The following is a 13,502-nucleotide window of genomic DNA, read 5'->3' as shown; positions in this document are numbered from 1 at the left end:
ATTTTAACATAGACTTCCTGTCTGACAGCATTGAAGTCCGGGAACTTAAAAACCTAATATCTAGTTTTGGTCTTCACACTGCAATTAATGAAATCACTAGGCCTAATGTTGCAGCTGGAAGTGTAAACAAAGGTACCTGCTTGGACAATATTGTGACCTCAGTACACCCAGATAGATGGGAAGCCTCAGTTATACACACTCCTGTCTCAGATCATAATGCGGCCTTTCTGTCAATGAACATTGAGTCATATTCTAAATCTAATCCAATTTCTTTACCGAGAAAAGTTACTAGGAAATTAAATCCTCAGAATTCTTTAACATTTTTATCTAACCTTGGCCAGTTGAATTGGTTTGAACTGTATGACCATAGCCTAGACTTAAATGCTAAATTCAAAGTGTTTTTTGACAAACTGTTGTGGGCCTTAAATAGTTCGATTCCTTTGAAAACTGTCGGTTCTAACAACAAACCTAACAAAAGGTGGTATCATCAAGGACTTGTAAAAATGAAAAATGAGCTGGACCGGCTATATTTTTTGTTTTGTAATGCAGGGACTGCTGAAATTAAAACTAAGTACAACTCATTAAAGTTGCAGTACCGCAAAGAAATCAAGAAAGCCAAACTTGACCATAACAACAGTTTATTGCAAAACTCAAGTAATATTTCTAAAACATCCTGGTCAATCATTAATGAATTAAGCAACTGTAACAGTAAGCCTTTTTGTCTATTCCTGACTGCCTAACTGCCGATGGACTGAACTCTTACTTTGTCGACTGTGTTGAAAACCTGAGAAGTAATGTTCCCGCCTCTTCTAATGGTCCTGAGCAATATCTAAGTAATTTGACATCATCTTGCAACGTTCTTCCGACTATTGAGGACAACGATGCTTTTAGGCTTGAACTATTTACTGTAGAAGAGGTGTATGCAGCCATCAACAGTCTTAACAATAGCTCTTGTTTAGATATTTACGGAATTAATGTCCCCATCTTGAAGTTAGCTTCTAGTTACATAAGTGAAGTTTTGACATACCTATTTAATCTCTGTATAACACAAGGTTGCTACCCAAACAAGTTCAAGATTTCTAAGGTTATACCAGTCCATAAAAAGGGGCCTAAAAATGTTATTGCTAACTATAGGCCTATATATATTATCCCTGCAGTGTCGAAGGTCTTGGAACATCTCGTACATCGTAGATTTTCTCAGTATCTTGAGGATAGTAACCTTTTAGCAAGTAGTCAGTTTGGCTTTAGGCCCAAACACAGCACTGTCCAAGCAACCCAGGCACTGATATCAAATTGCTTTCAAAGTTTAGAGGCCAAAAGTGGCATAGTGTTTAGATCGTACGACATGTCTAAGGCCTTTGACACAGTGGCTCATGATCTCCTTGTGGATAAGCTTTCTTGCTATAACCTTGATGCAGTTTTGGTTAAGTTCTTTCAATCTTATCTCAGTGACAGATGGCAAAAAGTCTATCTAAACGGCACTTATTCTAGCCCTGTTCGAGTGCCCCATGGAGTGCCCCAAGGCTCTATACTGGGCCCTACCCTGTTTATACTGTATATAAATGACTTACCTTGTAATATTAATGACTTATCTGTAAAAAGCTTTCTTTTTGCTGATGACTTGGCCTTGTGTGTACGGGGTAACTCTTTGAATGACGTTACAGATACATTTGATACAAAATCTGCTGTTATTAATGACTGGTGTAATGCAAACAAGTTATGTCTTAATGCTGATAAGACTCAAGACCTAACTATTAGTCTTAGCAGTAATGGTAATGATGTAAACACTCTGAAGTTTTTGGGTTTTCACTTGCAGTCAAACTTGAAGTGGTTTTCACATGTAGATTTTGTAGCTTCTAAGATTGTAAAAGGCATATTTATGATAAGAGCACTTAGGTCCACTGTTTCAGTTGATGTCCTTATTTGTATATATTATGGCCACATTCATAGCTATTTGTCCTATGGTACCTCACTGTGGGCCAACAGTTTTTATGCTAACAGGTTGCTCTTTACTTTACAAAAGAAGGCGGTGAGGTTAATTTGTAGTGTGAATAGAAGAACACATTGTAAGCCCCTTTTTGTGGGTCTTAACATTCTCACACTTCCATCTTTGTATGTTTTGGCAAGTTTGTTATATGTAAAAGAAAACATTTCTCACTTTGAAAAGATATCTGATGTGCACAACTACTGTACTAGATCAAAAGATAATCTGTCTACACTAAGGCATAAGTATACAGCCACTCAAAATAGTTTTGAGTACCAAGGTGTTAAAATGTACAATTTCTTGCCTGCATCCATCAAAAACCTGTGTGTTTTAAAATTCAAACATGTTTTAAAAACTACTCTAACCCAGGCTTGCCTGTATAAACATGAAGAGTAATTGGTTTAGAGTTTTAGATATTTTAGTTTGCCAGAGCCATCTTGATTGTTTTGTTTTTATTTTGACGATTGTCATGAACTTTGTACATAGTTTTAACGACAATAAATCATTTCATTTCATTTCATTTCATTCCAGGATCTACTAAGGGAATATATTTGATCTATGCCATTACCAATGCAGAATTTGAAAATGCGGTATCGTATCGTTACTTCAACAGTATTAAACCATAAAAATGTTGAATGTTGGCATATTTCGGAACAGTGATATAAGAAATACAAATAACACAATGCAAGAAAGTTTTGGTTTGGCAGGCAAGGCAACAGCAAAAAAAAAAAAACGATGGAAAACGACGGTGACAGTGGAAGTTGGCTTCATAGTCATTCAACAAAGCCGGCCACTCGTTGTAGAGCAGAACGAGAAAGGTGCAATTGTTACGACAAGAAGAAAAACATTCAAATCAAATCCTTTTCTAATTTCAGTAATTTCTAAAGCCTATTTGTTTATACCTAAGTTACCTGTATGTTTACTTTCAGACCAGAGAAACAAACGAAAATACTGTAAAATAACGTAAGTTAATACCTTTTCCCTTTTAGGCCTATTAGTTCAGTTCAATTTCAGTTTTAAGTTTGTCCCTTTCCCTTACAAGTTTGTTTTGTCGATTAACTTAGATGACGATCTAAACTTAGCCTATTCGTAATATTGAAGGTAAGTTTTAGTTTGTAAATGATTTAACTAGGTAGGCTGTATGCATTTTTTCCCTGCGCCAGTGGCATTTTAACTAGAGTCAACGTACAACAAAGTATCTGAAATATTTACAGGTACCTAACTTAATATTATTAATAATATTTATTTAGCCTATAAGTGGCGAGTTTAAAATTGTTATTATTAGTTCGTAATTTCTTGTCTTGCGTTTTTTGTCTGTCACTACCAGACTACACTCAGCCCATCAACATTTTACAACAACCCACTGACGATCAAACTTTTTTTAGTGTAGGTATGTTTTAGATAATAGCCTAGTTTGACATAGGCCTAGGCCTAAGTTAGTCTACCTTTATTATTCTATAAAATCAAGTAGGCCTAACTTATACAGTACCTAAATTAATGTGGCCTTTGACCTACTCAATTCTTGTCAAAATATGGTATGTAGGGGAATTGTATGAATCATGATTAAATGTAACAGAACGCCAAAGAGTCATTGAGCGCATTCTGGGAACATGTACCGGTGCACCGGTGCAGATTAACCGGTGACTTATTCACCGGTACCGCCCCGGGACAAGAGTCTTGGTATCCCAGAACGGTTGTTCACCGGTTTATGGTACACATCGGATTATAATTTACACATTCATCTAAGTTACTATTTGCTTTATAGCCTAATATTTAAATCAAACAAACAAACTTGCCCTCACGGAATAAAATTGAAAATTATTATTTATTACGTACTTATAACCCCCTCATTGAACAAATTTTCACTCATTAAGTACGCAACATAAACTATAAAACTAATGAACATTATTCAGTGGACCCGCCATCTTGCCGTGGCTGCAAGCTGCTGTAAAAGAAACTGACCAATCAAGAGGCCGCCGGTGTATTATGCACCGTACAATTTCTTCGGTGCATAAATCTTGCACCGGGGGAGGAAAAAGAGGAAATAGCTGTCTGCTAGGTTAACTCACCGGTCTCCCAGAACGACACATTTTTTGCACCGGTGCGGCACCGGTACATGTTCCCAGAATGCGCTCATAAGTTACTTGTAACAATTCAAAGACTAACCTCAAAGTTTTGTTTTTAGCAAATTTCCCATAACTTATAGGTATTAAGTTATTAACGTAGGTCTCATGGTAAGTTAGGCCCGGGAACGATTTACTTTTTCATTTTGAGGGCCCTAGAGGCCAAAACACAATCCGTTCAAATGAGACCAGTAGCCTCGTTAGCCGAAAACCTAGTGATGGGATAACCGAATGGTTTCCATGACCGAATAATCAATCAGTTATTTTTTGCGTCAATCGGATCACCAAAGTCGAATGAATCACCAAATCAATTTTAGTCATTATTCACTGTCACAAAACACAACTAATTTTTATCTTATGGGAAACTGAATGGCATTTAGTCTTTTAGCGTCAATTGGTGATTTTTAGTCGAACGAATCGCCGAATAAATTTTAGTTTCCTGATGATGTGACAAACTAAATAACTAAATCACCGAATCGCTCGGTAATGACCAATTTAACCAAACCAGGATAAAATAACCGAATTAGTCTATTCAGCATCAATAACCGATTGATTTGGTTATTTTCATTCGGTGATTCCCACCACGAAAACCTATCAACACTTAGAACTTCGCGTTGACCGAGAAACTTTGTGAGCTTATTAAAATTATACACGCATTTGGAAACAATGAGATTTATTGATTAATCGACTTACTAAACTATACAGTTATGGTTGAGAGCAAAAGAATTTAGAAATTTAAGTTAGAACAAAGTACATAAAATTTAGGTAAAAGGGAGCGCGGAGTCCTTAGATAGGCCTAACTTATGTGTGTGTGTATGTCCCTTTGCATGATAACTTAAGCAAAAATTAACCGATTTGGATTAAATTTGGTACAAACGTGTAAACCTAGGCTTACGTTTAAGTTATTCAAACGAGTTCGCTAACCAGCATAATTGGACTATTGGAACGGGGTTTATGGGGGGTTTTATAGAATAAAAATTGATTTTCCCATTTTTTACCCTAACACCAAATTTCATAATATCTCTCTTGACCATTTTGAAGAGATAAAAAAAATACCCCCGCCGCAGCAAACCTGCAGACTAAGCGAATTTCCATTTGACTGATTGGATTTACACTGAAATGTCTACTTAAAAATATAACATTTATTCTTGATTTAAATAGAATTAGTTTAACAAGTACTTAGGTTTGCTGCATCAGGGAGGGTAAAACTGTTTTTTTTTGTAAAATGTGAATAGTTAGTAAAAAATAAAAACATTTTCCAAATTTGATCAAAATATGTTCACAAACAAGCAAACTACAACAGTTTACTTATTCTCCATAAGAATAACATGGGAATTTTAAATTTACAATTTTTTGGAATTTTCTCCGTAACCATTAGGCGCATAATAACGCTTCAAAATACTAAATTATTTGTTTTTTTAAGCTCTACAAAATGGTTTGGAAAGAAATTGCTAAATTTTATGTTTTTTGGGTCAAAAATGGGAAAAACCTATTTTTACCCCATAAAACCCCCCGTAAACCCCCGTTCCCATGGTCCGATCATGCTGGATCGCGAACTCGTTCGAATAAACGTACGTTTACACGTTTTTACCAAATTTCATCAAAATCGGATCATTTTTGCTCGAGTTATCGTGCTGACGGACACATATATATATATATATATATAGGGTCAACCGGGGCTAATATGAACACACCAAAATATTGGGGCTAATATGAACAATGACTTAAAAAGTCATTTATCTGGGATTTTTAATCATGAAAAAAATATAATTAGAAAGGAAATTTATTGTATTTTTTGTGTCCATAATGAGAAAACTTCAAATTTGACTTTTAGGTACTTTAAAAAAATACTTTGTTAAAACACTTTTTTTCCGCCCAAAAAACTTTTCCGCGCAAAGTGAAAACTTTTGTTATAACAATTTTTACATTGGTTGTAGGAATAATCTTAAGCCTGAATTTTGTTAAATAAGAATTGGGGATTATTTTTCTTTTCCCAAAGTTAAAATAAATTAATAACAGCCAAAGTTATAAGCTTTCAAAGTTGGGGGGCTAATGTGAACAGTGAATGGGGGCTATTGTGAACAACAATATATACATATATATATACATATATATATATATATATATACATATACCGAAGTGATGGGATTTAAATCCTGTGATGAGGAAAAAAAATCATTCCTGAAAAAAGAAGATGATATATTTATTGTTTCTACCACTGACATTTTGGGGAAACTTCCAGCCCCTAATGTATGTGGAACCAGTGATAGACATAAGTATGTCTTCGACAAAATTGTCGAAGTTTTTGAGGCGTAAGTTCCTCAATAAACTTCTTTGAAGGCCTTACAGTGATAAAACAGTTTTAATTTTACAAAGACAACACAGTTAAGGTGTTGAATAGGCCTAGCCCACATTTTTATATTTACCTAATAGGCCTAAAAGTGCAATAAACTGTCATTTGCCTAAACGAACAATTTGCATTGTCTTAAATTATTGTTTTTTTAAGTGCTTTAAAAAAAAACAATTTGTATGTGGAAGAAATTTTTAATAAATACTCAGGTATGTTGACAGATAATTTTTTTCTTGTTTATATCTTATTATTAGCCCTGTATAATATTTATAAATGGTTTAAAAAAAAAGGGTTACCGTAGGGCGACCCGCGGCTCTCCAAAGATACCTTCATATCTCAAAAACTATTTAAGATAAAATATTGAGACTTATTGCAACTGGTAGACTAGACCCTAGGCTTGTTCACAACAGCCCCCACATATGCCTAGTGTTGTAAATAACAGAGTTATTAAGAGTGTTCACATTAGCCCCATGGGCTGTTCACATTAGCCCCTTTTAGCGGGGCTAATGTGAACAGTGGTTTTTAATTTTTGTTTTTATAATGGTTACATTTATGTTTTTTGTTAGTAAATAAATAGATTCAGCTAAAAGAGCTGTATACACTACTATTTTTTCTTTTCTTCTGTCATTTACCATTTTTGAGTTAATGTCAAAAGTTTACTTTTTTTGTTCATATTAGCCCCGGTTGACCCTATATATATATATGAATTTGAACGGATGGTGTTTTTGGCCTCTAGGGACCTCAAAACGAAAAAAAAATCGGTCCCGCGTCCAGGTCTTACCATGAGTACTACGGTAATAGCTTATTCCCTATATGGGAAATTCGCTAAAACAAATAATTTAGTCTAGGCCTAGGTATTGAAGTGTTTTGGAATGTTCATTGATTACGGAGAAAAAAAAATGTAAGTAAAATTTAAAATTCCCATGTTATTCTTAAAGAGAATAAATAAACTGTAGTACCATACCAGTACCGGTACCTAATTTGATTGTTTATGGATATAACTTATTTTAATCAAATTTGACAATTTTGTTTATTTCATACTAAGTAAACTTAAGCTATCAATATTTCAATAAAGAAAACACCTCAATATCTTCCTTGTTAGCAAACCTAACTTCTCACTAAAATTAATGTTAGGCTATTTAAATAGGAAATAAATCTGACAATTTTTAGGGAATATTTTAGTAGAAATCAAGCCGGGTAGATGTAAATTCGCCTAGTCTGCAGGTTTGCTGCGACAGAGGTATTTATGTTTGAATAAATTATTATTATTATCAATCATTAAGATTGACTGGTAATTGAAAATCCAAAGACTAAAAAACATTAACTAGCCTAGACCACCACTACATTTGTTTAACTTAAGTTTTACTATAAATAGTACCCTAATAAACTTCTAAATAAGTAGGCCCTAAATAACACCATTTAGTTACTAGAGGCTTGTTTTTTTACCTTTATTATTTCTAAAAGATAGGACCTACCGAACATTAGAAACTCGTTCCTTAATTACCTCTAAGCTATTACTGTTTTTTTTATGATTCCATTTAACTTAGGCTACTCACCACCAAAAAGTTCCTTAACTTATATGACAAATTTCATTAAGGCTATTTAATTGTACCTATTTAGAAAGTTAAAATTGTAGGCCTAATACCTATTTAAAATTTAAATTGGCATGAAATTGTAGTAGGCCTAAAGTTGGTTCTTAATTGATTATCGGCTCAATCATGAGAAAAGTCAGTCAATATTTCATGGTTTGAAACCATCCTATTGGGGGAGTTATGGCGGAGAAGGTGTCGCTATGACTCCCCAAAGATTAAGGATGATATCAACAATTTTTAACCTTAGTGTAAAAAATAATATTTAACTTATTGTTTTGAAAATCCAAAGTAAAATCCCGCTTAAAAAGATAAGAGTTGAATTGTATTCATTAAGTGTTGGCCTTCTTGATTACTTAAAAATTACTTTTGTAGAAATTTTAAATACCGTACCTTTTGTTGCCAGCATAATCCTGCGCATCTGGATGGGGACCGGTTTCTAAACTCAAGGTGTCATTGTCAAGCCTAAGATGTGTTTTCGCTCCTAGGAGGTCGTCAAAAAGTCTTTAAAGCATAAATTTGGTACACTAAAAACGAACACAAATTTTTACGAATAAACAATACCGTACTGTACTGTATGGCCATACAACTAATGATCACGGGCGCGGCTGCAAATTCAGGGTGTAGGTCTAGATTGGCCGTCGCCTTGTCGGCCTCCTCCTCTCCCCTCTTCTACCCCTCACATTACAGATGATCATTAGATTTTTTATGAGCTCCAATATCTTCTGATAATCTTATATATTAAAATATAAAATACGAAATTTGCTCCCCATGTATTTTTTATGGGAGTTCAATTTGGTTTCTCTTTTCGGAGTTCCTTTGGCTCTTCAACCCAACCGATTTTCATAATTGAGATCTCAAATTGAAGGTATGCAAGCACAGATTTGCCATCAAGAATCGGCATATATTTATCTATAATCCCCCTCGGTGTATACATAAACAAAATTTGCTCCCCATGTATTTCTTATGGAAGTTAAATTTAATTTCTCTTTTCCGAGTTTGTTTGGCTCTTCTACCCGACCGATGTTCATGATTGAGGTCTCAAATCATATTGTATGCACGCACAGATTTGCCATCAAGCATCAGCATATATTTATCTATAATTCCACTCGGTGTACGGTATACGTAAAAAAATTTGCTCCCCATGTATTTCTTATGGGAGTTAAATTTGGTTTCTATTTTTCAAGTTCGTTTGGCTCTTCTACCCGGACGATTTTCATGATGGAGGTCTTCAAAAAGGTACCTATGCACGCACAGATTTGCCATCAAGCATCGGCATATATTTACCTATAATCCCACTTGGCGTATACGTAAATGAAATTTGCTCCCCATGTATTTCTTATGGGAGTTAAATTTGGTTTTGCTAGTTTGGTTAAATTTTGGCATGCTAAGGTAATCGTTTCCTCCCTTGCCATACGGAATATGAAACTTGATATTTCAACTGTTTAGTCATATAAATTATTTAGTTATCTTGAATAGTCACCAAGCGATGACCGTTTAAAATCCCGGCATTCTTCTTCGGACACCTTGTATATATCCACTCAACACCCATCCTTCTCTGAACTTCACCTTAAAATACGCACCCTGGTTTGTCAGCCAGGAATTTAATCCAATATTTTTATGGCACAAGAGTAGTGGGTGGATGTAGCATTTTCAGTCATTATATACATATACAGGTGACTGTATTATTAAGCCATCACCAGCTACATAGTAGGCTACTTCTTGTGGCCAGATTATAGAAAGTATCATTGAAAGTACTACAATACGGACCGGGACCCTACGGAACCAGGATCAAGGTCGGATTTTCTGAGGAGCATATTAAATGTCAAAGTTTATTAACTGACATTTATTGATCGTACGATGATAATGTTTTCTGTGACTGCAGGGAACGTTTAATATTTTGACAGTGCTTTATTTAAAAATTTCACTAGAATGTCTAGAGATAATTTTTATTTCCTGCTCATTTATGTGTAATTTTTATAAAATTTTAAAATGCAATGAACAAGTTAAGACAACTCAAAACAACCCTAAGCAGCACGGTAAAACTCAAGAATAACAAAAGTTTTGGTTCTGCTTGCTTTGCTTTGATTCAGAAACTACTTAGGTTTCTCAGAAAAAAAGCAGGCTTCTCCGCCGTAAAGAGTGTGTAAAATCACACAGTTATTGTTTTCTATAAGTAATGAACATGTAAAAAGGGTAGGCCTAATCCACTCTTTTTAGTAAGTGGTTTATTTCTTAAATGGTAAGAGTTTACAAATACTTTAAATGTAATAAGAGTGAATTGACACAAAAATATGTGAATTATGTTTATTTTAAAAATGTCCGGTCTTTATTTTGTCGCCCTTTACAACTTTGACTCAGTTGGAAACAAATATAAAATGACCAAATAATTGTAACACATAATATTATGCTTGTTGTTATTGATTTCAGGATTTGTTATGGAGAGAAGGAAAAGGTCCATACCTCTATGTGTTTTGGTGCAGTCTGATGAAAACTCTGATGAGAGCGACAGTGACTTCAGGGCAGAAGACTACTCAGAAAATGACATTACAACAGACTTTGAATCAGAAATTAATTCTGACGAAGATTCTAAAAGTGATAATGAAAATACTGCAAGTGAAAAAGAAAATCTTCAAGCAACACCACTCAGTACTCAAAAAACAGATTATAACATAAAAATTGATCTGTCTAAGATTGTAATCTGCGGTGTTTGTCTTGGAGATGAAACTAGTGACTATAATGAGATTGTCGAATGTGATAGTTGTGGAGTCACTGTACACGAAGATTGCTGTGGAATTTCGGATACTGATAGTGTTTCTAGCAGCGGAAGTGGAAAATCTAAAGCATCCTGGTTCTGTGATGCTTGTCAAGCCGGAAAAGAAAATCCCACGTGCGAACTTTGTCCCAATCCTGGAGGTATTTTCAAAGAGACTGATACGGGATTGTGGGTTCATTTAGTTTGTGCGTTGTACATGCCTGGGGTGGCATTTAGAGAGGTGACCAATTTGAGAGGAGTGACACTGTTTGATATGTCTTACAAGAAATGGGGAGAACGAGTTTGTTCCCTCTGCCCTGATCAACAGTTGAGTCAAACTGGAGTGTGTATCGAATGTGATGCTGGTTTGTGTCGAACATTCTTTCACGCCACATGTGCTCAGAAGGAAGGTCTTCTCTCTGAAGCTAAGTCAGAGGAAATAAATCATGCCGACCCGTTCTATGCTCATTGCAAGCTGCATTCAGACAAAAGTATTTCAAAGGTCCGCAAACGTAATTGGCTAGCTTACGAGTCAAAAATAAAAAATCATAAGAAGCTGCTACCTTCTGAAGAATCTGATCCTAGTAACTTGTCTAAATCTACCTGGGTAAAGACAGAATTGCAAAAACATCAACGAAAATATATTGAAAAATCTACGATTTATAAACATCAACCTTGGGTTAAACCACATAAGATGTCTCGTCCACTGATTTCTAGTGCAAGCACCCTTGAAGCACTGAACCGCAAGGCAACACTAAGTGGAATCGACACACAGGCCTGGGCTTTGAAAGAGGCTCTAGCAAAGGCTTTAGCAGACATACACCGTAAATGGCATGTTGCTCCTGCTTTTGATTTTGAATTTGTGGGCTACTACTTGGACCGAAATAGTCGCATCATTTCTATGAAACAAAATTTGAATGTACAGATTGAGGAAAATGCTAAGTTGTTGAAAGAACAACAAGAGCTACAGAAGTTGTTCAATACCACTGTTGAACGTCACCAAGCAGCGGTTATTAATGGCCAAAAATTAAAGTCAATCATGAAGATTCATAATGACATTTTTTCAAAGTTTGAACGAAGCAAGATTTTACCCGATTGTTACAACTGTATAAGAAACTCTCCTAACTGTTCCTCCCTGAATTCTGCAAGGGATGCCTTCAGCCTTCAGGAACAAACAATGAACAGTGTAACAAATGAAGGGACTGGTTTTGTTCCCAAGAGTCTGAGCCTTCTGTGCTGTGTTTGCAAGTTATCCACAGATCAACATCTGTTAATCAAGTGTGACGCTTGTCTGTTGTATTACCACTTGAACTGTCTCAACCCTCCACTGGCAAGAATGCCCAAGAAAACCAAAGTGATGGGTTGGCAATGTTCAGAATGTGACAAGAGCTCGAGTGATTCTGACCCAGATGAGGTTGATATGGATGCTAGAAGAAAAATGAGACACTTGAAGGTTTTGGAGTCATCTTATTTCAAAGCTTGTAAAGCTGCTATAATGAAAGATACAAAGAAAATTCCTGAAAAGCAAATGTTGGATTCTGCAAAGAAAGCACCACGTAAGAAGAATGGTAAAAAAAGGAAAAGGAGTCATAGCTTCAATTCTTCACGAAACTCAAACCTTCAGAAGGTTAAGAGGCAACGTGTGACAACAAATAATTTGATTGCAACTCTTAACACATCACATAAAGTTGTTGATGTTTCATCGTCAGAAACAATGATAAAGGAGACTGAAGTAGAAGTAGATTCAAACTCGAATTCTGTTACCCTCCCTGGACTGTCGAAAGCAAAAGTAAAGACTGAACTACAAATAATGTGCAATAACTGCCAGCAGATGGGTACAAAAGCCAACATTGTCACCTGCGACGATTGTATGAAAAGTTATCATTTCCTTTGCCTTAATCCACCGGTTAAGAAGTCTCCTAAGGGTCGAGGATATTCTTGGCACTGCACTGAATGTGATCCTACAGAAAGCGACTGAGTGAAGTTCATCAGGATCTGATTGTCAACAATTAATTATAATAGCTTCTAACTAACCATCAAAAGATAGTTTTAATGTTTAAACAAATTGTTATCTTAATTTTTTAATTATTTCTAACTAATTCTAATTTGTTCAAGTTTCCTGTTTTTTATGGTTATCTTTGCCTTTGTATAGATTTATTGCCTAATTCATATAAACAAAATTCTTGTTTATGTTATGCTCAAACGTAAGAAACGTAAGATCTACTGTAAAAACTGTTTGAGAATTGAAATACTGTAATAGGCAATTTTTCAGGATGTTATGCAAAACCTTTTTTGTTAAGATTACGTTTTGTAATTCAACGATAATTTTTACATTCTTATAAAATAAAACTTTTTGAGTAACTGACTCATCTGTCCATATAATTGATTTACAAAATTTATTTTATTCATAAGAAAGTTACCATAAGTTGCATAAGATTAAGAACAGGTTGTTGGAAGTTGCATAAGAATGGGTTACCAAGTCAGCTATTGAAATACAACATAAAACATGATTATGTACAATGAAAATACTAACTGAACAATTTATACAACTGTTAAGTATCCTTGAGGCAGACCATATTCATTAAAACCAAAATCAAATCACAAATCCCCGAAACTGTAGCAAACACACCTTAGATACTTTTCATTATTGCTGAATAGGCTGGAGCACAGACAATAGACCATAATGGTCTAGGATAGACCA

The 13,502-nt window shown here is 35.0% G+C and overlaps 1 protein-coding gene across 2 annotated transcripts; it reads left to right on the top strand.

Moving 5' to 3' along the window:
* The first annotated feature begins 2,777 nt into the window (after positions 1-2,777).
* On the top strand, positions 2,778-13,158 carry LOC128987802 (PHD finger protein 14). Of its 2 annotated transcripts, none has more exons than XM_054408829.1 (2): positions 2,778-2,947; positions 10,477-13,158. In XM_054408829.1, exon 2 carries the CDS (start codon positions 10,485-10,487, stop codon positions 12,777-12,779), a length of 2,295 nt encoding a protein of 764 aa, XP_054264804.1. In that variant the 5' UTR covers positions 2,778-2,947; positions 10,477-10,484; the 3' UTR covers positions 12,780-13,158. The 2 variants fall into 2 exon arrangements, with proteins under 2 accessions (XP_054264804.1, XP_054264805.1); XM_054408830.1 differs by having other exon boundaries at positions 2,778-3,085.
* The last annotated feature ends 344 nt before the right edge of the window (positions 13,159-13,502 follow it).

The sequence above is a fragment of the Macrosteles quadrilineatus genome, unplaced genomic scaffold (assembly GCF_028750875.1).
Source record: "Macrosteles quadrilineatus isolate MER2022 unplaced genomic scaffold, UCM_ALF_1.0 Scaffold_2__2_contigs__length_208266976, whole genome shotgun sequence".
Classification (NCBI taxonomy): Eukaryota; Metazoa; Arthropoda; class Insecta; order Hemiptera; family Cicadellidae; genus Macrosteles; species Macrosteles quadrilineatus.
The sequence above is the reverse complement of the archived record's forward strand: the minus strand, read 5'-3'. Positions and strand labels throughout refer to the sequence as shown.